At 54.6% G+C, this 25,358-nt stretch overlaps 1 protein-coding gene across 3 annotated transcripts; it reads left to right on the top strand.

Moving 5' to 3' along the window:
- The first annotated feature begins 3,829 nt into the window (after positions 1-3,829).
- On the top strand, positions 3,830-25,348 carry Crb2 (crumbs cell polarity complex component 2). 3 transcript variants are annotated; one of them, XR_009055971.1, is made up of 14 exons: positions 3,830-3,963; positions 10,083-10,406; positions 13,056-13,251; positions 13,336-13,475; positions 13,922-14,107; positions 14,331-14,444; positions 16,712-17,584; positions 17,667-18,175; positions 18,591-18,756; positions 19,587-20,355; positions 20,904-21,020; positions 21,679-21,805; positions 22,927-23,336; positions 23,942-25,348. XR_009055971.1 is itself a non-coding variant. In XM_057754480.1 (13 exons), the coding sequence occupies exons 1-13, from the start codon at positions 3,867-3,869 to the stop codon at positions 23,149-23,151; spliced, it is 3,843 nt and encodes a 1,280-aa protein (XP_057610463.1). In that variant the 5' UTR covers positions 3,830-3,866; the 3' UTR covers positions 23,152-25,348. The 3 variants fall into 3 exon arrangements, 2 of the variants coding, with proteins under 2 accessions (XP_057610463.1, XP_057610464.1); XM_057754480.1 differs by having other exon boundaries at positions 22,927-25,348; XM_057754481.1 differs by lacking the exon at positions 14,331-14,444 and having other exon boundaries at positions 22,927-25,348.
- The last annotated feature ends 10 nt before the right edge of the window (positions 25,349-25,358 follow it).

The following is a 25,358-nucleotide window of genomic DNA, read 5'->3' as shown; positions in this document are numbered from 1 at the left end:
CCGGGCCTGTCTTGGAGCGCTCTCTGCTGGCTGAATGGGAACCTGCAGTTTGTCCTTTGTTTTGATCATCTTCCTTAAGACAAGGCCCTCGCCCCGCCCGCCCCCGCCTTCATGAGTTACCTAGCTGAGGTCTTGGTTCTGCTCTTGCCTTCTCGATTTTCCCAGCCGTCGTAGGCACCTAGCCCTGTCTTAACTCAGACATCTTTCAGTTTCTTTTTTTTTATTCTTTTTAAATTAAAATTTCCGCCTCCTCCCCGTTTCCCATTTCCCTCCCCCTCCTCCCACACATCGCCCCTCCCTCCACTCCCCTCCCCCTCTCCCCCTCCCCTCCCCCCCTCCCCACTCCTCTCCCTATTCCCCCACTCCTTTCCCCCTCCCTCTAGGTACTGAAGAGCAGTCCAAATTCCCTGCCCTGCGGGAAGTCCAAGGTCCTCCCACTTCTATCTAGGTCCAGGAAGGTGAGCATCCAAACAGGCTAAGCTCCCACAAAGCCAGTTCATGTATTAGGATCGAAACCTAGTGCCATTGTCCTTGGCTTCTCATCAGCCTTCATTGTCCGCCATGTTCAGAGAGTCCAGTTTCAACCCATGCTTATTCAGTCCCAGTCCAGCTGGCCTTGGTGGGCTCCCAATAGATCAGTTCCACTGTCACAGTGGGTGGGTGCACCCCTCGTGGTCCTGACTTCCTTGCTCACGTTCTCCCTCCTTCTGCTCCTCATTTGGACCTTAAGAGCTCAGTCCGTTGCTCCAAATTGGGTCTCTGTCTCTATCTTGATCCATCGTCAGATGAAAGTTCCTGTGCCATTCTCCTGCTCTGTCAGTATGTCTGTCCAAGCTAGTTAGTGCCTTCCTGCTCTGTCAGTACGTCTGTCTGAATTAGTGCCTTCCTGCTCTATCAGTATGTCTGTCTGAGTTAGCGCCTTCCTGCTCCTTCAGTACATCTGTCCAAGTTAGTGCCTTCCTGCTCCGTCAGTACATCTGTCTGAGTTAGCGCCTTCCTGCTCTGTCAGTATGTCTGTCTGAGTGTTCTTCAAGAGTGAGAGCTGAATGATTCTCACTGAGCCCTGACAGCGGTCGACACCGGCGTCTGGAATAGCCAGGAGAGGCTCTTCCCCGTCTGCGGTAGGGATCTGAACTTTCCCCATCATAAAGTGACAGTCACGTGAAGTGGGGTGGACCCTGGGAGCATCCTTGACTCTCAGAATTGTCACATTAACTGGGAGGGGGCGGGGACAAGGGAGCGGTGTGAGGTGGGCCAGGGGAACTTGGCTTTGGCCTGAGAGTAACTAGGAGTTAACAGGCAGTAGACACATTTCCAGTAGGGAAAATCCCTCTGGCAGCTGGCAGAGCACCCACTCCCCTGGCTTGTGCTATTTGGGAATTTTTGGAGTCTTTTTGTTTTCAAGCTGAGGATGACCTTGAATTTCTAATCCTCCTGCCTCCACCTCAGAACTGCTGGGACCACAGGTGTGCACAACCATACTATTTATACACTGGGAGTGGAAGCCACGGCTACAAGTGAGCTGGGAAAACACTCTTCCAACCACGCTGCAAACGTGGCCTTTGCTAGGTCTTTCTGATGATCATGAGATGGGGTTGCTCTGGCAGCTAGTCGGTCTTGGATTCAGGGTGATGTATTTATAGGACAGCAAACAGCTCACAGAACTGAACCCCAGACCACGTGATTTGAGAATTTTCCGAGGGCCTTTCCTATGGAGTGCTATTTAAAATAATAATTTAGAACATTATCTTATGTTTATGAGAGGTTTGCCTGCATCTCTGTCTATCCATCGTGTGTGTCTGGTACCTGGGGAGACCAGGGTAGGTCGTTGGATCCTCTAGAACTGGTTTTCTAAACCAATTATTGTGAGCTTCCATGTGGTTGCTGGGAGTTGAAGCCAGGTCCTCTGGAAGAGCAGTCAGTGCTCTTAACTGCCGAGCCCTCCCTCCAGCCCTGGAGTGCTATTTTCGATGGACAGTGGCCAGAGCCCCGAGTGACTTGCACAAGAATACACAGTATTTCCCATAGTTGTTACTACACAGAGAATGTGCTAGAAATACAACCACACAAAGTGAAGGAAGATGGTGCCTGTCCCTTTGGAAGCATACTAGATTGTCAGTATTTGAGGAACTTATCCACCTGTCACAGAAACACTTAGGCATTTGAATTGGACTATCTCTTGACATTGGAAGCTGCCTGTCAAACTCCGGGACTCTATGAATAGGACCAAACTTATCTTTACTTTGTTAAGCTCCCCAGTGTAACCAACAATATATTCCCAATTTGAAAATACATATGGCTTAAAGTTACTTTCCTCATTTTAATTTGGCTTCACTTGTTTAGCTGTTTAAACACAGCTAACCAGTAAGACAGTTCTAGCTTTATCCATTTTTTACTTGGAAGTTAACGGAGGTTTAGGGATGCCAAGTAGCTCACCCAAGGTCACAGAACTGGAAAGTGACTAACCGGACATTTGAATTAGTCCTATTGCCCACTGATGTTTTGGTTCCCTGAGGGCCTTGCCCTCTGTGGAAACCCATGCTACAGGCTGACTTTGTCCACTGAGACCACTAGGTGTCGCGTAACAGCTGCGGCACGGGGATGGGGGGGTCTCTGACTGGGTGAACCCGTGCCTCTCAGAAGGCTGACTCCCCTTCACAATCCACCCCCATGCCCCAGACCTGCGATTTAACATTCTACGTGCTGTCCAGATCCCTGGAGTGAAACACAGCTGCCCGGCAGTCTCATGAGGCTGGGCTGCCACCCTCATCTTACGGATGACAGAATGCTCAGAGGAAATAACCCCAGGTCATTGGGGGGGGGGGTCAGGTCGGATCTGTTTATCTGTGTGACTCCCCCAGGATTGGCAGGAGGAGCCCCAGGTCAAGGGAGACCCACTCCGGTCACTTTCTGAGCTCTGGGAGCGCTCTGATGCATGGTGACTGCGGGTACTGACACCCTGGAATGCTCACTGTCCCGCCTGCCACTTCCCCAAGGACAGCCCAGAGATTCAGTCCTGGCTTTGCTAGATACAGCAGAGTCCAGGGCCCTGGGCAGAATCCATCTTCAGTCAGAAGGAGAAGGCCCACCAGGGCAGCAGACATGGAAAAGGGGTTGCTGTGTCATCTGGCAGGGTTTTGTATTTTTTTGGGGAACTCCTGGCTCCACCCAGTGCAACATGTGGCTGTATGGTTAGACAAAGAGAAGGACTTTCCAAGAAGAGGGGTGGAGGTAGCAGTTGAGCACTGTCTTCCTTAGAGCTGCGACCTAGCGGAAAGGCCCTCCTCGGGTCACAGGGAGATTTCTCAAGTTGCAAACACCAGAGACACAGATCAAGGACAAATGGGGAGACAGAGAAGGCTCCGTTTGGTGGGTGAGGGTGTGGGAAAAGAAAGGCAGAAGGGAGGCAGGGGAGCGCGTACATACCCAGGGCCCGAGGCCTACTCAGAATTTTAAGGACAGGAGCTGTGTGACAGCAACAGGGGGAGGAACTGAGCTAGCTCAGGTGTGGAAGGAGCAGGTTAGGAAAGGGCGGAAGCTGCGAGGTGGCTGAGCGGTTGGAAGAAGTGGGAGCTGCCGCGGGAATCCTGACCGGCCCTTCGAGGGGCTGGACTGCTTGGGAAGAGGCTGTGCACTGGGACCCAGGGTCAGGCCCAGGGCCTTGTCTGGAGCTGAGGCCTCCAATGAGGCCGGTGTCTGTGAGAGGGCTGTGGGTCAGACCCTCCTCGAGGATCCTGACCGGGCAGGAGCAGTGGGAGGCGGGGCGGAGGGGGAGGGCAGGAGGAGGGGTCGGGCCTCTGTCCACCGCGTCAGTGCTGGTTGGAGCGAGGAAGGGGCGCGGAGCTCGCCAAGCAGAGCCGGCTGCCATGGCGCTGGTGGGGTGTGAGATCTGGGGCTCCAGACGACATGTCCACCTCCTCTTGCTGCTGCTGCTGCTGCTGCTGCCGCCCTGGGTTCCGGCTGGTGAGTGTGGCTGGGCCGTGGGGTTTCACTGAAGGCCTGACCTGAGAGACTGGTAGCCAAACTGGTGTCCCAGGTCCCAGAACGTGTGGAGATCCTGAGGTTGAGGTGTTCTGGGACTTGGAGTGCTTGGAGCGTCCTGGCAACTTCATACTGAGGAGCCTATGTGCTGATGTGATCTGCAGAAGCCGGTCTGGGAGGCCTGGTGTGGTCGGTGTGGTGTGGTTAGGTGAAGCTGAGGGTCTTGGTGAATGGTGTCGCTGAGGGAAAGCGTGTCGGGTTAGGTGGAAGGGAGAGAATTGGAGACATTTCAGAGAATCCAGGCAATCACCATAGTCTGCTGGAGTCATGCTTTAAGTTGCCAGGCAGGTGGTTTTGGGAGTGAGGCGGCCTGTGAAGTTCTGTGTAGAGAGTTGTGTCCTAGCTGAACTGGTTGGAATTTGTCTCACATGTTCAACTGGCTTTTCCTGGCAACTGGAGGTGTAGGTAGGACGGGGGACTGGATTAGAATAGAGGAGGGGGAAGAGAACCAGGGTGTAGGGGGGTGTTTGCCCCCATCCCTCCCTTCTTTGGGTCCTCTGCCTGCATTTGAGGGGCAACCATTAGAGCTGTTCCGGGTCTCTGGAGTGACTAGGGATTTGGGACCGTGTGTGTGTCCCCTGCAGCCTGTCTCTGGCATTCCTCAACTCGGCTGGAAGGGCTCCCTGAAGCCAGCCCGGGCAGCCAAAGCTCTTTGCCTTTGTCCTAGAGCATTCAGCGTTGAGTCTGGAATTCCTGCTGGGGGGCGGTGCTGGAGGACGCTTTGGTTTGGTTGCTATAGTTATGAGAGCAGCAGGGAGGGCCTAGGTTCCCCTGCGGCCGGTGAACCCCACCTGTGGCATTCCCTTTACCTGCCACTAAGACTTTATTGTCTCTTCCTCTGGGGCAGGAGGGAGAATGAGTATAGTGAGGACCCCATGTGTAGGAAGAAAACCAAACGATGATCAGAGAAGGAAGAGAGCTAAAGCTGGGTACCTGAAGCAAATGAGGGTGGGGAATAGGCAACTCTAGGCTGTCTACACATTAAGGGTTCTGGGCTGTGCACTTCCCGTTTGTCCCACCTGTACTACAGGTACTCATGACACAAAACAGGATAGCTGTGCACAGGCACATTCCAGGTCACCCTGTGAACACACCAGTAGTGTGCTCACCAGCAGACCGCACGTGTTCATGCACGTGGACAGCGTATCCGTGGTGCAGAAGGGAACACTGTGTCCTGTGTATCTCCTGGACTACTTCTGTGTTCAGAGCCCATCTCCAGGGATCCCTACAAACACCAGTACCAGGGCTGACTGAGGGTGTGGAGATGCCACGGACTTTGTGACTTGAAAGGTAATTTCTAACTCAGAGGACATGGAAGTTCTGGAGGCTCAGGACCAGACCAGATGCCCATCCCTGCCAGGCCCTGAGCTGGGCCCCTCCATCCCAGCCACTCTGCAGCAGAGGACTGCCGGTTGCTATGGAGAGGAGGAGGCATCTTGGAGTACAAAGGGACACGTTGGGTTGTTCCCACCCCCATCCCTTCCCTGAACACCCAGGGAGCACAGTGCTCAAAGGGGCAGCCAGTCTTCCCCAAACCTGGCCCCTCCTCCAACTTCAGGGGTGGAGCTTACAGGAGAGAAACAGGGATGCCACTCACTTCCAACTAAAGTGTATGGGGGGGGGGAATGTGTGTGCTGGCTACTGGGTTCTTGCCTCCAGCAAAGGTTTGCTCATGGGTGAGTCACACCACCCATATGTGGAGAGAGTTTAATGCTCCCAGTAGCCAGAGAAGCTGGTTCTCTATCCTCTGTTTACAGGGCAGGTAAATGAGGCTCAGAGAAGGTCAGCGACTTGTGTAGGGTCAAGAGAGTAGTGTGTGGTAGGGCTAGGATCACACAGGAGGTCATACTTTAGATGACTGGTTAGAGCTCTTTGTACCTCCTTAGATGGGGCCCATTGTTCATTCCAAGGGTCATTTCCAGATTGGACCCACTGATGCTGTGGGTCTGTAATATAGGGGATGAAAGGATCCCCAATATCAAGGAAATTGTAATGGTATTACTTTAAAAATTAATTGTATTATTATTATTACTAGTTATTGTGTGTGTGTGTGTGTCTGTGCAGGCATGCGTGCATGCGTGTGCGTGTGTGCGCATGTGTGTGCAGGTCAGAGGACAACTGTGGAGTTGGTTCTCTCTTCCATCATTACATGGCTTCTGAGGCTCAGACTTAGGTCATCAGTTCTCCACAGCAAACACCTTACCTGGAGAAACATCTTGCTAGCCCTCAAGGGGATTTTAGATGCAAGCACATTTCTAGTTACTAGAGAAACTGTCCACAGTAGCCAGGCGGCAGGTCTGAGCCAACCCTGCTTGTGTTCTCACTCAGAGCCTAAGACCAGCGACTAGCAACTTCAGTGTGCGCCAGGGCTGGGCACTGCATCCGAACACCACTACACACCAGACCTTAGACTGTTACTAAGTTATGCCTTTTGGCCTGGGGTGAACATCTTTGAAAAAGTGTAGCCAAGCTTCCCTGCCTTCTGGGGTGTCTTTGCCTTTTCCTGATGAGTGGATGTTGAGTGTCAATGATCCCTGCTGCACTGTACCTTGGGGCTCTGTGCTGGCAGTTTTATGTCTACTTGACAGAAGCTGGAGTCATCAGAGAGGAGATGCCTCCCTGTAAGATCAGGCTGTAGGTGAGCCTGTAGGGCTTTTCTTTTCTTTTCTTTTCTTTTCTTTTCTTTCTTTCTTTTTATTTTTGAGACAGGGTTTCTTTGTAGCTTTGGTGCCTGTCCTGGAACTAGCTCTTGTAGATCAGGCTGGCCTCAAACTCACAGAGATCCGCCTGCCTCTGCCTCCAGAGTGCTGGGATTAAAGGCGTGCACCACCACCCCCCAGCGGGTATTTTCTTAATTAATAGTTAAATGGTTAATGAACCCAGCTCATTGCGGGTGGAGTCATCCCTGGGCTGGTGGTCCCAGGGTCTACAAGAAAGCAGATTGAACAAGCCATGGGGAACAAGCCAGTAAGTAGCACCTCTCCATGGCCTCTGCGTCAGCTCCTGACTCCAGGTTCCTGCCCTGTTAGAGTTCCTGTCCTGATTTCTTTCAGTGAGGTGAAAAAACCTTTTCCTCCCCAGCTTGCTTGGGTCAGAGTGATAGCCGCCCTGACTAGGACAGGCACAGAGAAAATAAGTGAACTCAGGAAGAGCAGGCGTTCCTAAACCAGTCTTAGGACTAGCATAATGGCGTGCCGGCTGCTAGGCTCATGGTGGGCAGAGGGCTGCTCTCCCCAGGGCTAGGGCTGCAACCCAGGGCTTTTGCATATGCAAAGCAAGTGCTGTGCCGTGGAGCCTCACACCATTCCCCAGACCTCGAGAGACTCCTCTGGTGAGGGAAGGAGGGGCTGGGGACACAAGCTGCTGTAGACGCAGGGTTTAAGGCTCACGATGATGGGAAACACTCTTCTCAATAGTCCCTTTTTTCTACCTAGAACCAAATATACCAGGATGGCAAAAGATGCCCTAGAACACAGCGCTCCCTCGGTGACAGCCGACAGTGACTACATATGTTCCCCTCATGCCCTCTTCAGCGTAGGGCAGGGCGCAGGTCGAAGGAGAAGGCCAGCATCCCGCGTCCGTGTCTGTTAATCTCTCCTCTGCCAGGTCAGCCCAGGCAGTCTGAGAGGTCAGGAGGGATTTGTAAAGATAAGCACTGGCCCCTTGTTGCCCTAGCGACAGGCTCCGCCCCTCCAGCTAGGCCCCAGAGAGAGACCCTCCCCCTCCCCTCCCTACTCGACCCTCTAGGCTCATCGTGGGCCGGACGGGGCCACCCTGGTGTGCGATGAGACTGGAAGTGAGGAGTCTCTGGATTGTAAAAAAAAAAAAAAAGGCAGATAAAACTGTTGACACCACAGGCAGTGAATGAAGGTCCAGGTGGAGCTGGCTCTGGGCCTCTTCTGCCTCTGTTCCTCTAGAGATGGCTTTTCTAACTGTGGGGCTGGGCTCTGCCTTGCAGGGAGTTCTCAGAGTAGCACCCCGCTGCTGGGCGCTGGGAGGATCCATAGAGGAACAAAACTCCTTGCCTTGGTGCTGTGGCCGGTAACAAAGAGAGCTCCGAGCTTGGGGTGCGGAGTTGAGAGCCTGTGCCCTGATGAGATTAGAGCGGGAGCTGTGGGCATGGGCCCAGTGGCAGGCAATCCTATCTCTGGGGCCTTTTGGGCCAAGGGTCCCTAGATTGCCTCTCAAGGGGGGTTCACTGGGTGTTGGGGCTCCTCAAAACATGCTTTTCCCACTTCCTACTGCATCCACCTGACCGTATTCCCAGCACCCATCAAAGCGTCTTCTTACCCGCACTGCCCTTCCTAGTCTCTACAATCACAGAAGCAGCCGCTCCTCCACTGCCTGTAAGCTCTTAGAGTAGCCCAGGCTACCCTCTTCCCCAGCCCACATGTTCAGGCCTGACAGAGGCCTGGGAATGGTGCCTGGGCTGGGACAGCCGTGAGCGGATGGGCCCCTTAGCCAGAAAGTATCTCAGGCTCCAAAACCTGACCCCATGCCTGGCTCTGGTAGGTGGTAGGTCCCAATGTGGAAGGAAGAACCCTGGGCACTTGAGATGGCATTGCACAGCCATGTCTCCCTGGGTCCACTGTCCCCAAGGCTTGCAGCCGTCCTTCATCTTGGGCCGCCGAGGAGCCGCCCTGCGCCGTGGAATGTGGATGACGCCTGACAGACTGCCAACCTTATCTGGGGGAGGGGAATCTTCCTGGAGTGGGGGAGGGGAAGGTACAGGGCCTGATGCTGCTCACTGCTCAGGTCTGGTTAGTGTCTGTCTGACAGCCTGGGGGAGGGTAGGTCCTGGAACTCCAGGTGGGGGTAGTAGGGCTCCTGTCCCTCACATTCGTATCTGGCACCCAAGGCTTTGAATCCTCTGCCTTTACCCAAGGTCTCAGAGCTCATGGTTTTCTGAGCTGGGGTTTGGACCTGTCAGCGACAAGGCTTCCAGACCGGGATGAAGTGAAGGAACAAGGCTCTCTGAACTTGGCTTCTAAGTCAGCACAGGGTGCTCCAAGTGTGTGGACCCTGGTCGGGTAGCCAATGGGTAGATCGAGGTTGTTATACCTGCCCTGTCTCAGGTGCTCTTGTCAGGTGTTTGCTTGTGGGGGATGAATGAGTGCTAGGGATCCCCTAGAAATCCCAGGCAAGGGGGCAGGAAGGTGGGACCAGGGTGGGTAGGAGTGAGGGAGGTTGAGCCAGACCCTGCCTTTGAAGTCCATTCTTTCTCTGAGGCTGAGGTCAGACATCTCAGGTTTCAGTCAGGGATGGAGTTACCCTACCCCCAAAGGGGGCTTCGGCGGAGGGGGAGGGGTGACGGGGACGGGGGATGGATAGAAGCTGTCCCCTCCTTTGTCTCCTCCATCCCATGTCAGGATGCTGAGAGGACACAGGCCTGCAGAATGGACTGGCCTGGCAAACTACTCCCTGGTACACTGAGGTCTGTTTCTTGTGAACTCACTGTGATGTCAGCAAGTCTTTACTTTCTTGAGCCGCTATTGCTTGTCCTACTGAACATAGGACAGTTTAAGCCTCCTAGGGGTACTTCAGGGGTGATCAGAAAACAGCTTGGCTACTCTCTGTTATGCAATGCTATCAGATGGGAGTCACCCACTCTGTTCTCTGTCTCTGCTCTCTAAACACAACTAAAACCTGCTTGGCCCTGGGGTGGAGCTCAGTCTGAAGAGTGGTTGCTTTTTACCAAGGAAGCCCTGGGTTTGATTCCCCAGCAGTCCAACCTAGAGTGCTGGTGTGTGCCTACAATCCCAGCATTTGGGAGGTCGGAGGGAGGATGAGAAGTTTAAGGTTATCCTTGGAGACACAGCAAGTTCCAGCGAGATTGGACTACAGAAGAGTATTTCTAAAAATAAACACAAAGTAAATAAAACCTGTCACAGGTGTAGGCACTGGTGAGCAGCTTGTAGGCGTGCACACAGGGTCTTAGACACTGACACACCTGTGTTACCTTTAGGTTTGTTGCTAACAATGGGGAAGAATGTGTTATGCAGACCCTGCCCACATTGCCAAATTGTTTTCTTTTTCTACAGGGCTGGTTCCTTCAGAGATCCCAAGTGCCTGTGCCTCAGACCCATGCACTCCAGGGACCAAGTGCCAGGCTACAGAGAATGGTGGCTATACCTGTGAGCCTGCAGAGCTTGGAGGCTGTGCTACTCAGCCATGCTACCACGGAGCACTGTGTGTGCCCCATGGCCCAGATCCTAGCAGCTTCCGCTGCTACTGTGTGCCTGGCTTCCAGGGTCCTTACTGTGAACTGGACATCGATGAGTGTGCATCCCGGCCCTGCCACCACGGGGCCACCTGCCGCAACCTGGCAGATCACTACGAGTGCCACTGCCCCCTGGGCTATGCAGGTAATGGGACTAGTCATCTTGGAGGGCTGGATCATAGTATGAGCATCCTTATTTGACTTTGACTTAAGTCTAGAGATGCCTCAGGCTGGCTAGTAGCTTTGGTACCCATTCTCGGGCTGACTGCTCAACTGATGTTTCTTGGGCTAATCTGGCAGATGGGTTTGGTGTGTGTATGTTTGGGTGTTGGTCAAGCTGCCGTGTATACCCTGTGGGGTTGTCCTGATGGATTCTGGTATGGCTTGGGATGTAATGCAGACCTTAGTCCTCTAGGCATCCTGAACCGGGATCCTTTTCTGTCTGTGATGGGGATGCTTCTAGCTGTCCTTGTTGCCCAGAGTAGAATAATGTAGACGTGGCGCATGCGCACGCACACACACACACACACACACACACACACACACTACTCTCTCTTCCAGGGAACACTTACCCTTGTCCCTTCCTGCTCCCTCTGCTGTTTTCTGGAGCTGCCTGACATCAGGAGGGAAGGGAACAGCTGTCCACTTTAGCACAGCCTGGAGTCTGCAGTATAGACACTGGGGTTTTTGTCAGCCCTGAATTTAGACACCATGTTCAAACTGTGGGGCAGTCTGAAGTCCCCTCTGGACAAATGGTCTATATAGACTGGGGGCCAAGTTCCAGGAAGGACAAAAAGGGATGAGATGGCACATTGGATCCCTGCATCTTTCCCCTCTCAGTGTCTGTACATTTGTGCAGGTGAGACAGCAGGTCCCAGCTATCTGCACGCACATGGGCCCTCTGAGCACCTGCTGGTACCATGTCTGTGCATGCTTCTGCGGGAATCTTGTGTGTGTCCGCAGGGACGTGAGCACTGCATGTGCAGGGTGTCAGTGGATGGGATGGGAGCGGGCAGCTATGTGTGACTCATTTTTCCTCTCTTTCTGCTCAGAGCAGTGTGGGGGAGTTGGGATTCCAGGCAGCCCGGGCCTGGCTCTCCCTGGCACAGAGGGTGGGAGTGTGGCTGGAGGGTCATGGGAAGGAGGAGTCCCAAAGCTGGCTGGGGAGTAGAGAGGGGTCAGCTGGAGGCAGCTGGCTCCTTAGCCCCCATGACAAAACCTACTTAGGAGGTGGGGGAAAGCTGTGGTAATCTACACGGACAGGATATGTCTCATAAACCCCACACCTGGAGCTCCCTTTGTCTCTACTCTTATCCTGGGGAGGTTCGGCTTGTACTCAGGGTTCCCCAGAGGCCTGGGAATGTCTGGGTAGAACCAGGGGCTTCCAGTTTTAAAGCCAAGGCAGGATAGGAGCTGGTGACCCTACTCCTATCTGGAGTGTGTCCTATCTGGAGTGCCCATCTTTTTTTTTGTCTCCCTTTCTTTCATCCCTCTCAAAGCCACGGGTGAGCCTTCTTTTTTTAAAAAAACATTTCTTATAGTTTATTTAACTTTAGTTTATGTGCATTGGTATGAAGTGTCAGATCCCCTGGAACTGGATCTTCAGAGAGTTGTGAGCTGCCATGTGGGTGCTGGGAATTGAACCCGGGTCCTCTGGAAAAGAAGTCAGTGCTCTTAACCACTGAGCCATCTCTCTAGCCCCATGAGTGAGCCTTCTGAAGCCACTGCTGAGCTGCTCTGTTGGTTACCCTTCTCAGTGTTGTGCTTAAACTTGACAGGAAGCAACTACTGGAAGGAAGAACACTCTGGCTCTTGTTGGGATGCTGTCCATCATGGCGTAGAAGGCATGGCAGAAGCAGCATCTGGTCACACCATATCACTAGATGCTGGTGCTTAGCTTGCTTTCTCCGGTTTTTCTGTTTAAAAACAGAAAAATTTTATTCAGTCCAGGATCCCAGCCTTCCTTCCCCAGTTGAACCCTTCTGTAAACTCCTTACAGATACAGCCAGAGGTGTGTCTCCCAAGGGATTTCAAGTCGGGTCAAGGTGACCACAAAGATCGACTGTTATTACCTCGACCAACAACTTACATTTTTTTTAGATTTAATTTTTATTTATGTGTATGTGATAAGTGTAGGATGCTAGAAGAGGGACTGGAGTGAGGGAATGCTAGGAATACTATCTGAGCATCCTCATGAAAGTCGGATCAGGCAAGCCTGCTCTGCCAGAGCAAGTGTATCTGCTTAATGTGGGCGCTGGGAATGGAACTCTGGTCCTCTGGAAGGGCAGGGAGCGCTCTTTATGATTGAGCGAGGCTTTAAGTCTGACCAGTCTGAATGAGCAGGAGTCTGATGGAGTACTTGATGCTCTTGTGCCTCTCACCTCCCTCCTCCACTCTTCCCAGGTTATGTCTGTTCTCCAACCTTCCCTGGGTATTGTGCCTCTGCCTCAAGAGGGATGTCACCAACTGTCATCTGCCTGCCCTATCTCAGTCTTCAAAAATCTGTTTCTGAAGAAGCCCCCACATCCGTCCTCACTCCCAGCACCTTAGAACAGACCCTGGCTCCTGTCCTCAAAGGATCCAGTCCTCTTGTTAAGGTCATCATTATTAAACACCGGCCCTTTCCGGGGCTACCCTGTTGTGAGGACGCCAGAGCCAGAAGGGTCCTCTTGTGTCCACCCAGCAGCACCTCTGAATGGGCGAGCCATCTGGGTAACTGGAGCAGATTGGGACTGCTGGCTGGGCCCCTATCGCCCCTCTAGATGTGGTTTCCGTTTCTTCCGCTCCTGTCCAGGCGTGACCTGTGAGGCGGAGGTGGACGAGTGCTCATCAGCGCCCTGCCTGCACGGAGGCTCGTGCCTGGACGGCATGGGCTCTTACCGCTGCGTGTGCGCGCCGGGTTACGCAGGCGCTAGCTGCCAGCTGGACGTGGACGAGTGCCAGAGCCAGCCGTGTGCGCACGGGGGCGTGTGCCACGACCTGGTCAATGGGTGAGCCCTCGGCAGGATGACCTGGCTGCGGGGAGGTGGGTTACGGGACGAACACATGCTCAGCTCCCGCCCCGCCCACACCAGTTTCCGGTGCGACTGCGGGGACACGGGCTACGAAGGAGAGCGCTGCGATCAGGAGGTGCTGGAGTGCTTCTCTGCGCCCTGCGCACACAACGCGTCCTGCCTAGATGGCCTCCGGAGCTTCCGCTGCCTCTGCTGGCCAGGTGTGTGCGCGCCTGCGCTCCCCCTCCCCCGTGAATGAGTGTGTGTGTGTGTGTGTGTGTGTGTTGAGGAGGAGAGCTGCGGGTCAATATGGTGGGGCAGGTGTGGAAGCCGTGTGCGTGCATGCGGGAGTGCGGTCTGGGCCCTCTGAAACCTGCATGTGTAACCTACATGCCTGAGTTCAGGTTCCTGATCTGCAAATAGGGCTGCTAACAGCATCTGCCCATTGGGTTGTAGAAGGAGTGACAGTGTACCTAGCACACGAGAAGCGTGTCTGAGTGTATTCGTAGCAGTCAGTAGCCGGCCATCACTGCCCCTGTTCTCCCTCTGTCAGCATCTGCATCCTGAGTTCGTGTCTGTGTCTCTGTCCGGTTCTGGGTTGGCTTGGGTCATCGAGGGGCGCGGCCTGGACACTTCGTGTTTCCTGATGTTTTCATGTGCACCCCAGGCTTCAGCGGAGAGCTGTGCGAAGTGGATGAGGATGAGTGCGCCTCAAATCCTTGTCATAACGGGGGACGGTGCTTGCAGCGCTCGGACCCAGCCTTGTATGGGGGTGTCCAGGCCACCTTCCCAGGAGCCTTCAGCTTCAGTCAGGCTGCTGGCTTCCTTTGCATCTGTCCTCTGGGCTTTGCCGGTGAGTTACCTCCTGGAGAAGCACTCAGCCAGGGTCCAGATCCCAAGGATGGATCCAGCCTAGCCCATGGCCTGGCCCTGCCAGGTGCCACCTTGCCTGAGTTCACGCCCCCCTCTCTCTCTCTCTCTCTCTGGGTCTCAATCTACCCAGTTGGAAAATGGGCCCTTTTGGTTCTTGTCTGGCTCTGGGGTGCAGGCAGAAGCCACAGTTGATCCTTTTATAGGGGATGATTGCAGCGTGGATGTGGATGAATGCGCCTCAGGACCATGCCTCAATGGTGGCAGCTGCCAGGACCTGCCCAACGGTTTCCAGTGCTACTGCCTGGATGGATACACAGGTGCACAGGTGGGGCGGGCTTGTCGTGGAGGTGAGGCTGGGTGATAAGGTCCCTTCTGGCTGAATGTGAATTCATAGGTACAGGAAATGAGGCTGGAGGTGGGTGTGGTGGCATAGGTGACAGGTGGGGGTGTGTGCTGAACTGGGACCCCAAGTTTGTGAGTGGGAGGGAGAGACTGGTTAGTTTTAGTATAGTCAGGAGGGAAGTGTGGAGTGGGTGCATCTGGGCTGCCAGATTTCCTGCCCTGGAGAATATTGGCTGATGAATGTTGGCTGATGAATGTTGATGACTTCAGCCCTGTATCTACTGAATGTCTGAAGCCAGGGCTAGCCTGGGGGGATTAATCCAAGAGAGGGGCCTAGACTGGAGTCAGTATTGGGGTTCATGCACAGGTGTCTGGTGGCTGAGGCTGAAGGCTTTCTGGGAGAAACAGCAGAGTGATGATCAGGAAGCTGGGCCCTGAACCCTGCTATCAAATCAAACACGGACAAAGCCTCAACCAAAACAGAAGAGGCGGAACTGTGCAAGATGCGTGCCTTTCAAAGGACACGCTTTGCCTCTTGGGAGCTGTGCCTGCTGTCAGTGGCTAGAGTGTGAAAGCTCTCCTTGCAAACACAAGGCCACCCAGGAACCCAGGAAATACACACAGACTTTCTCTCTCTAGCATCCCTGCCTCCACTGTAGTGTGGGTACTACTCCCCCAAATGCCAGCATTCCTGCCTAACACACAACAGGCTCTCCTTTCCCTGAAGGCCCCTGTAGGCAAGCCTGAAGATACACTTCCTCCCTCCTATCTTGACCACTCAAAGATGTAGGAATTTGCCAGATTTAGTGGCGCTGGCCTTTAATCCCAGCACTGGGGGCAGGGCAGAGGCAGGCAGATCTCTGTAAATTCAAGGCCAGCCTGGTCTACTGAGTGAATTCCCCGAATTCCAGAGCTACACAGAGAAACCCGTCTCCAAAAACCAAAACCAACTAAACAAACAAAAAAGATATTAGAGCTCGACGCTGCGTTGGGTGGCACATGCTCAGTCCTTTGTACCTATTGACCCAGCCCCTCCCTCTCACATTCTCCCCAGTGGCTAGCCCATTCCTTCACAGTCTCACTATGTAGGGCTTACCATCCCCATCTCACAGATAAAGCATGGAAGGGGTGTCTATCCAGTGAGTTTGGAGTCCTGGAGGAGAGACCTTAGCTGTGAGACAACAGAAGGCTTTGGCGGGGGGTCCACCTGGCATGCCTGAGTTGTCTGAAGGAGACTGGTAAGCCAAGCTGGCAGCTCCACTCCAAAGCCTTGCTACATGGGGCCTGGGGCCTCCCAAAGGGAGGATTTCCAGCTGTGTGGTGAGCCTGAGGAGAGAGCTGCGTGGGCTGACGGATCTGGTGTCTGGGTCTCTCCAGCTGAGCTGTGGGGGTGAGGATGGCCTTGGCTTGTGCTGAGGAGGCTCTGGATGAACTGGGGTTGCACTTATGCCGTCTGGTCCTGAAGGAGAAGGGGGGGTGGCACCTTCTCAGGCAATGTAGGGACCCTTGGGCAGACCCTAGGGCAGAGAGACTGAGGAGTGAGCCCTGTCGAGGGTGTACCATCCACTGTGGCTGCTCTGCGTCTATAAAGCTTATCCCAAGCAAGCCTTTCACTGGGTACCAAGGACAGACTCAGGACCAGGGGGAAATAGCTGAGTGCACAGATATTCTCAACACAGGGTTCTGGGGAGCTGAGTCGGAGAGATGTGAGGGAAAGTTCTGGGCCCTCTGCAGGATGCGGAAGAGTTTGAAAATAGTAAGGGAAGTTGAGGCAGGACTTTCCAGAAAATACTTAGAGTAATAGCAAGTTCAAGGATTTCGGGGGGCAAGGTTGAAGTGTGAGAGCCTGGTAGGCCAAGCCTATGACAGTCTCGAATACCAACGTGAGCAGCTGGGTCATATGCAGCAGAGGAGTGTGACTCGGTGACACCTTGGAAAGAGGTCTCTGGTCACTGCGGAGTGGGTGGAGAGGAACTTCTGAAGGCAGCTAACCTGGAGGCTGCCAGATCAGCTCAAAGAGCTGGCAAGAAAAGAGGCACGGGGTGGAAGATGGGATCACGGAGTGCTTAGAGAAACAGACCCATGGGGCATGGAGACTTATCAGACATGGCCAGGGAAGGGGACCCTAGGGGACCCGGTTTATAGGTTCCAAGGTCAGCATCACTAAGATGCACAGGAGTTCTGGTTGGAGACTGTGGCTCTGGTCTGGTGTGCTGACTCTTGACTGATCCCTCCCCTTTAGGCCTGATGTGTCAGGAAGACGTGGATGAATGCCAGTCGCAACCATGCCTGCATGGTGGAACCTGCAGCGACGTTGTAGCAGGCTATATCTGCCAGTGCCCTGAGGCCTGGGGCGGACATGACTGTTCTACACAGCTCACAGGCTGCCAGGGCCGCACTTGCCCACCTCCTGCTACCTGCATCCCCACCTTCAAGTCTGGGCTCCACAGTTATGTCTGCCACTGCCCACCTGGGACCTACGGGCCTTTCTGTGGCCAGAATACCACCTTCTCGATCATTTCTGGGAGTTCTGTGTGGGCATTAGTGCCAGCCAGTGACTCTCTGAGTCTGGTACTGAGGTTTCGAACTACGCTGCTTGCTGGGGCTCTGGCCACTCTCAAGGACACTCAGGACATCTTGGAGCTGGTACTGGTGAGGGCCACACTCCGAGTCACACTCTGGAGACACGGTACTGCTCTGCTTGTCCTTGCACTGCCAGGCCTGGCCTTAAATGACGGCCACTGGCACCAGGTGGAGGTGGCACTCCGCCTGGGAGCCCTGGAGCTGCGGCTCTGGCATGAGGGCTGCCTTGGCCAGTTCTGTGTGACCTCTGGTCCTGTAGCTACAGGTCCCACAACCACATTGGCCTCTGGGCCTCCTGGGCCCTACTCCATCCATCTGGGTGGCTGGTCCTTTGCAGGTTGTTTCCAGGATGTACGTGTGGAAGGGCACCTTCTGCTGCCTGAGGAGCTCAACGGAAATGTGCTCCTAGGTTGCAAGCGCAGGGAACTATGCCAGTCTCTGCCCTGTGCCAATGGAGGGACCTGCGTGGACTTGTGGACTCACTTTCGCTGCGACTGCCCAAGACCTTACCATGGGCCCACATGCACTGATGGTGAGGGTTAGCAGGTGGGGAGGTAGCATCAGTGCTGGCCCCTAACCTGCTGGCCTCACGCTAGTACTGTCTTTCCCTGCAGAGGTTCCTGCTGCCACCTTTGGCTTGGGCGGCACCATGAGTTCAGTCTCCTTCCTGCTCCACGAGCCGCTAGGCCCAAACCTCACTGTGTCATTTTTCCTCCGCACCCGAGAGCCTGCTGGTCTGCTTCTCCAGTTTGTCAATGGTTCAGCGGCTAGCCTAACTGTGTCCCTGAGTGAGGGCCAGATCCGAACTGAGGTGCTGGGCCAGCCTGCTGTGATCCTCTCTGGTCGCTGGGATGATGGACTCCGCCACTTGGTGATGCTCAGTTTTGGTCCTGACCAGTTACAGGACCTGGGCAAACAGCTGTATGTGGGTGGAAGGCCCTACCCTGATGACACCCAGCCCTGGGGTGGGCCCTTCCGAGGCTGTCTCCAGGACATGCAACTCAACGGCTTCCAGCTCCCGTTCTTCTCTTCGCCGATGGAGAACTTAAGTTGGCCCAGTGAACTGGATGCTGGTCAGGCCTCTAACCTCACCCAGGGCTGTGTCTCCGAAGACATGTGCAACGTGAGTGCCTTAGGACTGAGTGGTCCTCATGTGCCAGGCACATTGGACAGACTGAGACTCAGAGAGCCACATGCCCTGCTCACAATCCTGTCATTGTAGAGTAGGAATATACCCATGTCCAGTGGTCCCATGATCCCATTTGTGCCAGTCTGAGATGACACCCTGGACTAGACAGAGGATGGGCCTCAGCCTTTCTGAGGTTTGTGGGAAAGAGGGAGGGAGGGCTACGAGCAGAGCATCAGCTGGATACTCCAGTCTGAGCTTGGCTAGCCTGTTCACTGGCTGCACCCCTCAGACTAAGTGGTTCCCATCTGTGATGTAGGGGTGATGACAAGTTTCCCTCAACTTGTGGTGAGGTGGTCATGGGGTGGGGTGCTGCCTTCCTGCTTGCTCATTGGTAACGACTCTTCCACAGCCCAATCCCTGTTTCAATGGTGGAACCTGTCTTGTCACCTGGAATGACTTCTACTGTACCTGCTCTGACAACTTCACAGGGCCCACCTGTGCCCAGCAGCTGTGGTGCCCCAGCCAGCCTTGCTTCCCACCTGCCACCTGTGAAGAGGTTCCAGATGGCTTTGTGTGTGAGTTTGGGTGCTGGATACTGAAGTTGATTAGATCCGTTAGGGTTTATGGGATGTTGGGCTGTGGATCAGGAGTGCCAACAACCTCAGTGTGGTGGGTCACTGCATTCTGAGGGACAGGCAACTTCAAGGGAGTCCAGGAGAAGAACATTAGGAAGTGGGGTGGCATGTGTGAGTTTTTGAGGTTCTTAAGGACAGCAGAAACACAAGATTAGGAAGATGCTATAGGAGATGGATTGAGAAGTTGGTAGGGACTTGAAGCCCAGCTCAGAGACCAAGGGGTCCCATGTTGTTCAGGTTAGCCTTGAACTCACTATGTAGCAAAGGGTGATCTTGAACTTGTGATTGTCTTGCCTCAACTTACGCAGTTCAGGGACTTCAGGTGTGGGCCCCCACACCCAGTTTGTGGGGTTCCCAGGAATGGAACCTAGGTACTCCTATATGCCAGGCACTCTACCAGCTGCGCTATATTGCCAGTCTTCCAGAGGGCTGTCAAGGGGAGAGGAGTGTGATTGGGTGTGCACCTGAATGCACCTTCAGGGAGGAGGTGAGCAGGCTGGACTTTTGAGGAGGACATATTGTTGATGCTCCAGGCTTCCAGGGTAGCCAGGTGTTGTGGTCCCCTAAGGATTGCTCTGGAACTGATTCCCTCCAGGTGGAGAATACATAAGAGGTAGAAAAAGGAGGCTGCAGTTTTTGAGGTCAGGTGACAGGTGCCTGCCCTGGTCTGTAGTTGTGGTCAGTGAACTCTACCACTTGCACTCCTGAGGACGGGGTGGTGTGTGGAGAAGGCTGGCAGCTCATTTCCCAGTGACTCTAACTCTCTGCAGGTGTGGCTGAGACTACATTCCGCGAGGGCCCTCCTGCTGTGTTCAGCAGCCACAACGTGTCCTGGGCGCCAGCGCCGAGCGTACTCACCCTGGCCTTTCGCACCCGCGACCCCGAGGCTGTGCTGCTGCATGTTACAGCGGGCATCCACTCCGGTATCTGGCTGGCGGTGCGCAATGGCTCGCTGGCAGCGGATGTGGTGGGCTCAGTGCTGCCTGTGCCCGGGCCGCGCGTGGCTGACGGCGCCTGGCACCGCGTGCGTCTGGCCCGGGAGCTTCCACTAGCCACCGCCTCGCGCTGGCTGCTGTGGCTGGACGGTGTGGCGACGCCTCTGGCATTGCAGGGTCTGGGTGGCGACCTGGGCTTTCTGCAGGGCCCGGACGCTGTGCGCGTGCTGCTGGCTGAAAACTTCACAGGCTGCCTTGGCCGCGTGGCTCTTGGCGGCCTTCCCTTACCCTTGGTGCCGCCGCGGTCCGGCGCGATCCTGGGAGCCCGCGAGCACTTCGTGGCCTGGCCCGGGTCGCCGACCATGCGCCTCGGCTGCCGCGGTGCATCCGTGTGCACGCCCTCGCCCTGCCTGCACGGTGGTGTCTGCCACGACCTCTTCGATGTTTTTACCTGTGCCTGCGGCCCGGCCTGGGAGGGACCCCACTGTGAGGCCCGCGCCAACCCGTGTCGCTCGTCGCCCTGTGTCCGGGGCCAATGCCATGCGCACCCCAACGGCCGCTTTGAGTGCCGCTGCCCTCCGGGCTTTGTGGGCCCACGCTGCAGGTGCGAGTGGCAGGGGACCGCCGTGGCCGTGAGCAGAGGGGTGGGGTGGGGGGGGTGAGTTCTCCTTAGACTCTTAATGGAAATGGGAAACCCACTTCCGTTTGATGCTCCTAAAGATAAAATACAGGCTAAATTTGAATTCAGAACATTGTGATTTAAGGAGAGTTAGGAGGTCAGAAATAATTAGGGGCATGATTTTGGGGCTTTGACGCAAGCTGCCCTTAATGATGTTGCCGCCACGCCCCCTCCAACCCCCCCCCCCCCCCCCCCCGCCCCATGCATCCCCAGGGCCAGAGCCTTTGCAATACTCACTTCCTCCTGGGTCCAGAGCTGTCTAGGCCTCCCAAGAAGTTTAGGAGCTGTCCTTGCCCTGCCCTGCTCTTTATTTCAGCACTTATCAAAGATCTTAACACTTGTGGGGTGGGGAAGCTTCAGAATGACAGCCCTGTGTTCCTCTGCTTCCGTGGGGGTGGGATGGGTGTAGAGGTTGGGTCTGTATTCCAGCTACCAGCACCCTACCTCCAACCAGCCTTGCTCCTTCCCTGCAGGATGCCTGTTCTGCCTCACCCATGTAGCCTCAACTCCACCTGCAAGGAGGGCACCCCTTGTGAGAGCGGTCCCCTAGGCACCAACTGCAGTTGCCAGGAAGGTCTTGTTAACCTGAGGTGGGTTTGGGGACCAGAGCCCTGGGAGGTTGCCCCTGGATTGCCAGCCTGGGCAAGGGAAATGTATTTTCCTTCTCTCGCCTCACACTGTCATCAGCGCCCAATGACCCATCAGTCTCTTGGTTCTTCTGGAACTTCTGAGACCATTGTCTCTTAAGCAGATGCCAGTAGGGCAGTATTTTTTTTGTATTTATTTGTTCATATCTATCATCTATCTATCTATCTATCTATCTATCTATCTATCTATCTATCTATCTATCTATCACCTATCTATCTAGATAGGGTTTCTCTGTGTAGTCCTATCTTTCCCGGAACTCACTCTGTAGACCAGGTTGGCCTTCGACTTAAGAGATTCACCTGTTTCTGTCTCCTGAGTGCTGGGATTAAAGGTGTGTGCCACCACCACCCAGCTCACCTAGTTTCTTAAAGCCCTTTAGTCCTCAGTGGACATGGCCAAAATGCAACTACTGGGCCTCCAAGAGGTGCAGATGGCATCCTCCCTGCCACATGCTCTTTCTCATTCTCATGGAATAGGAGCCCTTCTCAGTCATGAACACTGGACTGAAGGGAAGTGGCAGAGGTGGGTGGGGAGCAGCTGGGGGCATGGGAGGCAGCTGTGGGGGAAAGAGCCAGCTTTCTCAGCTTCTGTCTCTTCCAGGTGTCAGAGTCCTGACCTACCTTGCGAAGCCAACCCTTGCTTGAATGGGGGAACCTGCCGGGCAGCCAGTGGCATATTTGAGTGTACTTGCAATGCAGGATTCTCTGGCCAGTTCTGTGAGGTGGTGGTGAGTGGTACCCAGGGGTGGGCTGCCGGGCCTGTTTGGACAGGGAAGGTAATGACTGGGCGAGCTTTGCTGAGGTGGGGGGAGGACACTCAGGCCCCTTCTAGGACTTCTATGTAGAAAGTATTTTCACTTCGGGAGAACTTGGGGAGCCCGCCAGCCAACAAGCAGAATCTGGAGCTTCTCTTGGTAACCAGGGTAGTGGCAGTGGGGACAGGTTGGGATCTTCCAAGTTTACTCTGTGACTGACTTCCAAGCTCTCAAGGATCATGGGGCCTGTGATCTCCTTAGGTTCCAGAGCAGTTTCTGAAGCAGATCAGGCTCAGGCACTGCAGGTATCCCTGCCCCAAGGAGGCTCAGCTGACAGATGTCTGTGCCCCCACAGTGGGTGCTGATATGGCTCTTCTAGAAGGGCAGTCTGGAGAGTGGCCTTGATCCCTGTAGTTCCTGGCATAGCCCCTCTGCTTCTGTGAAGTGTTACAGGCTTTGCTTGCTCGCCTACCCACTACGTACCGCCCCCCACCCAGGGAAGGAAATGTCTTTACAGCTCCCCCTGAAGTGCTGGGGAGGGGGAGGTGTGAACTTTATAGTTTTGGGGCCCCCTTCTCCAGGTCTGAATGCTAGGGAGGGAATGCAAATGACAGACAGTAGACTGAGAAGCCTCAAGTAGGGGAGACCAGGGAGTCTGGATTGCAGGGGCTCTGATTCCAGGGCTTAGGAGTCTAGGCACATGGAATCTTTAATGGATCAACATGGCAGTCTTTGACTGGAGATGGGGAAATGCTGCCCTCACCTCCAAACCAGGCTCAACTCTGCCAGGGACAGGCTATCAGAGCAACCCCTTGCAAGCAGGCAGGCCATAGAGAATTCTGTCTGTCCTTGTCATTAGTGGGCTCAGTCATCTTAGGAGCTTTCTGCTCCTGCTTTACTTCAGCTAAGTGTTGTTGATTCTGTGACAAGGCACTCCTGGAATGTCTACTGTCTGCCCTCCTAGCCAGGGCTTTGCAGCATGCCCCTAGCATTGGCTTGGACAGGTAGCTTCCTGGCTTCCTGCCTGTACACCTAGGGGCTGCCTCTCTCGCCCACTCTGGGAAGCTTACTTCTCTGTCTCCCATCTCTTTCAGAAAAGCCTGCCTCTGCCCCTGCCATTCCCGCTGCTGGAGGTAGCAGTGCCTGCAGCCTGTGCCTGCCTCCTCCTCCTCCTCCTGGGCCTCCTTTCAGGGATCCTGGCTGCCAGAAAGCGCCGCCAGTCTGAGGGCACTTACAGCCCAAGTCAGCAGGAGGTGGCAGGAGCCCGTCTGGAGATGGACAGTGTCTTCAAGGTGCCACCAGAGGAAAGACTTATCTAGGCTGGCCTAGCTGCTGGTGCCATTCCCTGACGGTCCTACAGGATCATTGCAGAATCTCTGCCTGGAGCCCAAGGAGACTATTTCCAGAGCTAGGACATCCGTAGGACATGCCCCCATGGTTGGCAACCCTTCCCCTGCTCATCGTGGATCAGAAGATGGGGAACAACTCAGGGAAGCAGAGGAGGGTATGGGAGTAAGAATGTGTCTGGCCTGCTGGAGAGTGTGACTGACAGATGTGTGTGTGTTTTTCTGTCTGTCTGGGGGCAAGGAGGGGAGAGAGAGGACAGGAGTAGAGGAGGGAAGGAGAGAAAGGGAGAGAGAAAGAGAGAGAATATGAGAATATGTACATGGGATATGTGGGTGTGTAGGTTGTAGTGCCAGGGCTTGTGGGAATGCCCTATGTGTCTCCATGACTGTGGTGGGGCAAGGGATTTCACAGGGGGAGTGGCTGCTTCATGGCTGGGGACGACTTGGATGCCTCTGAGACAGGAGAAGCCCAAGGCTGCATATACTCTTTAACACTGGCAGGCCAGAACTTGCCCAAGTAGACTTTGGTCTTGACATCTTGTCCAACCTCCAATGACAGCCCTTGTCCCAGAGAAGCTGGGAAATGGGAGATTCCTGGTTTCCAGAACCAAAGCCCTTTTGGGTATATCTGACTGAATGCTGTGGCCAATACCCCCATGTCTGTAGGGCAGGTTTGCAGGAACCAAGAAATCAAGGATCCTGGACTGTTCTGCCTGCAGTGGGCATCTGCAGGCGTGGAGCAACCTCTCTGCCTACCTCACAGGGCTGTCCTGAGGATCCGAGGGACAAACAGGCAGAAAGTCCAGAAGCTGTTAAACTCCATCTGATGGAAAGGAGTGGCTGGAAAGTGTCTCACCTGCCTACAGTCAAGGGGGCTTCCTGGGACACTGGCAAGGAGGTCAGACGGCAGAAGAATGGACGTGCTGTTCTCTGTCCCTGGCCCTTGCAGTTCTGCAGCTCCATCGTCTGTGTATGGCTGTGGAAAGCATGCCAACAAAGGCCTCGGTTGTGTGCCCAGTGCTCGGCAGATGGACATCAGCAGCTACTGAACTGACCTCAGGCTGTGCAATTACATCTCGTGGATACACAACTCCAGTGCACTTGACCTCTGACTCCAGCCCCCAAGGGCACTGGCTGCAGGTCTAGTTTCCTTTGAACTTCCCTCTGACTTGGAGATGTGTCCTTTGTCACCCGTGCTTACTAGGCCAGTGCCTCCTGACAGGTTCCATGTGACTTTTACACAGGAAGTTGCGTGTCTCAAGGTTGCAGTCACTTCCAGAAGGCACAGACTTGGGGGTACTGGGGGCTCAGTGTTTTGAGACCCTGGATGCTTAGAGGCCTGCCTGGTCCTTGTCCTGTAGTGGTGGGACCAACTTGCCCCTAGCTGTCTCTGTCCCTTGGGAGAGGGGAGAGGAAATGGGTTCCTGGGCGAACTGTTCAGTTGCCAGCTCCCAAGATGATTCCTATGGATCGCCAACAAGGGAACATTCCCTTCACTTCAAAGTTGCCAGTGTGGGCTACACAAGGACCCCTTGGGGGCTAGAGGCTGCTCTTGCTGAGATCTGGGGGAGGGGTGGAACTTATTCCTTCCCATCATCTTGCCCACCTGCCCATGTGCAGTTCTCTCCCTGAGAGGGAAGAGGCAAGTGGTTTGGAGCCCCAAGTGGGCATGGGCTGGGAAAGATGCCCAAGTGTCTGCTAAGGCTTTCTTTCCTTGAAGGACTCAGGACCACAGCCTTCCCAAGATTTTCTTGAAGGCACAGTTCATCACTAGGTTCGCAAATGCTACCCAGTGAATAGATTAAATGAGTATGTGTACCAGCCCTCAATGGACCATAGGTGTGTGCTGCTACCCAGGCTGCCTGACACCTTGTCATCCCACTGACCCACTGGGTTAGGACACTGCCTCATCTTGGGCGGGACCTGGAATTTGTTGGGATGGAAGTGTTACTGAGACCTGTTTAGGAACACAAATGCCAGGAGGGTCCCCATGACCCAGGAGAGACTCAGCTCCCTAGCGGCTGAGGACCCCCACCCCAGACAGAGCCCTGGGGACCCCCAGTGACCCCACCTCCTTGTTCCCATCAGAAACCCTGAGGTGGGTAGGCTGATCATTCACACACAGGAAATGAGAAATCAGGTCAAATGTACACAATTTCCTGCATGTCCCTGATGTCTTC

This window comes from Chionomys nivalis, chromosome 22 (assembly GCF_950005125.1).
Source record: "Chionomys nivalis chromosome 22, mChiNiv1.1, whole genome shotgun sequence".
Classification (NCBI taxonomy): Eukaryota; Metazoa; Chordata; class Mammalia; order Rodentia; family Cricetidae; genus Chionomys; species Chionomys nivalis.
Note: the sequence above shows the minus strand (reverse complement) of the source record. Positions and strands in the feature narration are given on the sequence as shown.